At 33.5% G+C, this 4,808-nt stretch overlaps 1 protein-coding gene across 1 annotated transcript; it reads left to right on the forward strand.

The window, feature by feature from the left end:
• Window positions 1-1,161: 1,161 nt before the first annotated feature.
• LOC106294908 (AT-hook motif nuclear-localized protein 24-like) lies at window positions 1,162-2,833 on the forward strand. The gene has a single exon (XM_013730617.1). It carries the CDS (start codon window positions 1,467-1,469, stop codon window positions 2,442-2,444), a length of 978 nt encoding a protein of 325 aa, XP_013586071.1. The 5' UTR covers window positions 1,162-1,466; the 3' UTR covers window positions 2,445-2,833.
• The last annotated feature ends 1,975 nt before the right edge of the window (window positions 2,834-4,808 follow it).

The following is a 4,808-nucleotide window of genomic DNA, read 5'->3' on the forward strand; positions in this document are numbered from 1 at the left end:
GATGCGGCTATTTTCTTCCGGACTTTTAAAGTATTAAGATAATATTCATCAACACAAGGACATTTCATTATCTATCACCAATAAAAGTCAATCATATGCTAACAGACTCTTTCCAACATATAACAATAGGTGATTGATAGTTGTTGTACTTATCATTGGAATGAGCTAGTTATAAGATTGTTTATTATTGGTATATAGTATACACTAATCACGTAACAATAATTAATAATTATATAACCAATACATGCAATAATGTAGAAGGTGTACTCAATGAATCATCTGTCATGATTTGTGTTAATATGGCGAATCCCAAATCATTTAATCATCGGTTTTAGAGTCAATATAAAGTTTTTTTTTCTTTTTTTTTAGAGTACATATAAAGTACATATAAAGTTGTAAATGTCTTTTAAGTGATACACCAACTATGTTCCTGCCTGATAATTAAAATGTTTGAACCCTTGTACTCTTTTTCATCTAAGTTCTAACATATATTCCCTCTGTTTTGAAAAGACCCTAGAAAAATCATTTCAAATTTTTTTTTTTTTACCTTTTAATGCATTATTTAGTGGTAAATTGTAAATTTCAAAAAAAGTAATTGTGTTTATTGAATTTCTGTTGAATAAAAGTTGTGAAAATAATTAACTACAAAAACAATGTATTCATAATCAAAATTTTATATGTTTTTATGAATATATGTGAAAACTCTAAAACTTACATCTTTTTAACACATAAGATGTATATATATATGTAAGGTAGGCGTAATGTTAATTGTAAAGGCTAATGGAACTTGAAGTCATATATTTGTTAATGATTTGAACTAACTGATTGAAACAACAAACACTTGCTGCCAACATTACTTGCCGATCTATTAAAATTCATAATAATTCGAGGGATCACAATCTTTTCAATCCAAACAGTGCATCATTTTTGTCCTATCGAATTTTGATTGGTTGGATAATTACTATGTGAAGAAATTTTAAGGTTTAGTACAAAAGAGCGAGGAAGTGGGACCAAAAACACTGCCCATACATAGAAGGAATGAAGTCACAGTGAAAATTCATAAGCACAATAATAACAAAAGTCTCATATATTTATTTAACCCTAGCTTGCCAATCACAACCCAAAGCTAGAGTCTCTCACACACACCTCAATTAGTTTAAACAAAAACCCTTTTTAACTTTCCAAATTTCACTTCATCCAACTCACAAGAGAGAGAGAGGCTAGCTACAGCAAAAGTAGGTAGAGAGAAGAGAGAGAAGCCCTACAAAACTAGAAGGGGGAAGAGACGAAGATGAAGAAGTTCCAGCTTGGATTTCGTTGTGCATCATTACTACTCTCTTCCTTCTAGTTTCAGACAGCAAAACAAGACAAAAAGTAAGGTCAACTTCAAGATCTGAGAGCTCTTAGATCCATAAGTAGTCTCTTCTTTTTCTTGATCTAGTTTCCACACCATCGAATCATAGAATATGGATCCAGTGCAATCTCATGGATCACAAAGCTCACTCCCTCCTACTTTCCACTCAAGAGACTTTCAGTTACATCTCCAACAACAACAACAGCAACAGGAGTTCTTCCTCCATCACCACCAGCAACAAAGAAACCAAACCGACCAAGATGATCACCAAGGAGGAGGAGGACTAAACAGGCAAATCAAGATGGATCGCGAAGAAACAAGCGACAACATGGACAACATGGCTAACAACAGTGGTAGCGAAGGTAAGGACATGAACTTAGGAGAAGGAGGAAGCGGCGGCGGTTGCTCAGGAGGAGATCAGATGACGAGAAGACCAAGAGGAAGACCAGCTGGATCCAAGAACAAACCAAAACCACCGATTATCATCACGCGGGACAGCGCAAACGCGCTTCGAACCCACGTGATGGAGATCGGTGACGGCTGCGATCTAGTCGAGAGCGTGGCGACTTTCGCACGGAGACGCCAACGCGGCGTTTGCGTTATGAGCGGTACTGGAAACGTCATGAACGTCACCATACGTCAGCCTGGATCCCCATCTCCTGGCTCAGTCGTTAGCCTTCACGGAAGGTTCGAGATTCTTTCCCTCTCTGGCTCTTTTCTCCCTCCTCCGGCTCCTCCTAACGCCACCGGATTGAGCGTTTACCTCGCTGGAGGACAAGGACAGGTTGTTGGAGGAAGCGTGGTCGGTCCTTTGCTATGTGCTGGTCCTGTGGTGGTTATGGCCGCCTCTTTTAGCAATGCGGCGTACGAGAGACTGCCGTTAGAAGAAGATGAGATGCAAACTCCGGTTCACGGTGGAGGAGGAGGATCAATGGAGCCGCCGCCGATGATGGGAGGACCAATGCCACATCAGCAACAAGCTATGTCGGCTCATCAAGGGTTACCACCTAATCTTCTTGGTCCGGCTCATCAAGGATTACCACAACATGATAATCAGTCTTATTGGTCAACGGGACGACCACCCTATTGATCATATTACACATTACTTTATGGTCGTAGCTAAGTTATATGTATATTTATAGCTAGCTAACGAAGAGTGATCACGAGCTTATGAACAAATAAGACTACGAATTTGGTCGAGGATTATGTGGTGGATAAGGATTCGATCCAGCTTCACTAAGTCAACATATGAATCAGGTTTTTTTTTTCTCTTATTTTCTTTTTGGTTCGTTTGGTTGGTAGATCTTTCTACGTTGATTTGAGTAACATTTTAGTTGTTTCTTGGTTTATTTTGATGAATTTTCATTTCTAGTTTGAATTTGCTTCTGTGTTGTTGGTTCTAAGTTTGGCTTATGATGTTTTATGATGTTTTTTTGATGTTTTTTCGAATGTTCTTATTGTTCTTTAAATTTTTGTTTTGTTAATGGGTAACAATTCTTATAGTTCGTAACATATTCTCAATTTGAAACTATTCAGACACAAGATCTAGTTTAACAGGCTTTTGGATATTTCCGCAGTCTTAGAGTTAAGTAGATGTGGATTTTGTTGATTCAATAGTACTGTCTACGTCAAAGGATATGTTATACGCATAGATTGCACTATGTTACATTGTTTCTATTGAAAATTAAGTAACTATAAAGTTCAAGGAAGTTTCCTAAACTAGAAAGGCGCTTATGTTGGTAACCATTACTGGTACGATGAAATGATTAAGTTTATATATAAGTAGAAATGTTTTATAATAATGAGAGGTTTTCATCTCATCCTTAATCATTACGGATATCCAAATTTCAATCAAAAGCCTATGTGGATAAGATAATGATCACCTTAATTAGTCATTGCATGATGATGGATGTGTTTACACATGTCGTTTGTCGGAGTGTATATGTTTAGTTTATTGTAAGTTAAAATCACAAATAGATATAACAAAAATGAACATAATATATTAGCAATCAGCCAGGGATAATATGTATAAAATATCCACATTTTTATTTAACTGCTTGCATTGAGCATGCATATATAAGAAAAGCTGCAATACCGGCGGCTTAAACGGGAGCTAACAATTTACGAGAAAGTAAAGAGGTATGGAAGCTTTAGGTGCATGTTCTCTCTACGTACATAATCTTATAATAACATCTCCAACCCAACTTCGAATCTTCAAATTTTGAAGTTTTGTGTCATTTTAATCCAACCTCAAATCTTTAAATTTTGAGATCGTAAATAGTAAAACCTCAAATTTGATTTTTATAGTTATTTCTTTTCATAAATATTAGTAACTTTTGTTAATATCAAAGACTATAATGCAAATGAAGAAACTTTCAAGGATTTTTTCGAGAATTCATGGTTAGAATACCAACCATCAAATCTTCATTTCGACGTTTTTCTCTCCTTAAAATAAGGTTTTGGATTGGAGATGCTCTAAGCTCACATATAAGTAATACTCCATCCGCTTCAAAATAATGTATGTTCTAGAGTTTTTACACTTATTAAAAAAACACGTAAAATTTTGACAATAAATGCATTGTATTCTATGTTTAGCTATTTTCTATAATTTTTAACCAATCAAAGTTCAGTAAATACAGTTAATGTCTTTGAAATTTACAATTTGTCATTAATACATACATTCAAAAGGTAAAATATGAATTTTTTAGAAATAATTTTTTTCTTCTAAAACATTGATCATTATTTTGAAACGGAGAGAGTAGATAATTGAGTGTGTGTACATCTGTGTCAATGCTTACATACATATGTGTATATATGTGGATAAGGAGACAATACATTTGTTCAAATGTTGCCTCACACGTGCGCTTGCTCGTCAATACCATGTTCCTTTCGGGACTACCAGCTACTTACACTCATGTTCTTTAAATGCACGAGTATAGTCATTTATATAGCTATATAGTCGTGACCAAAAAGGAGTCTAATTGAATCAAGGACTTGAGTAAATCAAAGAATATCCTATAGTTGAGTAAATTTTAAAATAATTTATTACAAGTTTTTTTTGTCATCAACATAAACAGACTCATTTTTATTCATTTATTACAAGTTATTAGGTTTTTGAAAAAAATTCTTATAAATTTTAAATATTTATTTAAAATAATATTTTTATTTTTAAATTACTATAATTTGATATATTTATCATTTATGAAATATATAAAATATATAAAAGTTTTTAAAATCGATTTTTTCAAATAATTTTTTATTATTTTATCATTTCAAATAGTTTGATTTTCTTTTTTTAAATGTGAAGTAAACTTTTTTTACTTTTTTTTTTCAAATACCATGTGGTATTTCAATTTGTTGTTATACTATTATAAAATATCATCCAAACCCTACCAAATCCCATTTGATAGATTTTATTGACAAAATCTATATATTCCAATAAGTTGGAATTTGA

Source organism: Brassica oleracea, chromosome C1 (genome assembly GCF_000695525.1).
Source record: "Brassica oleracea var. oleracea cultivar TO1000 chromosome C1, BOL, whole genome shotgun sequence".
NCBI lineage: Eukaryota > Viridiplantae > Streptophyta > Magnoliopsida > Brassicales > Brassicaceae > Brassica > Brassica oleracea.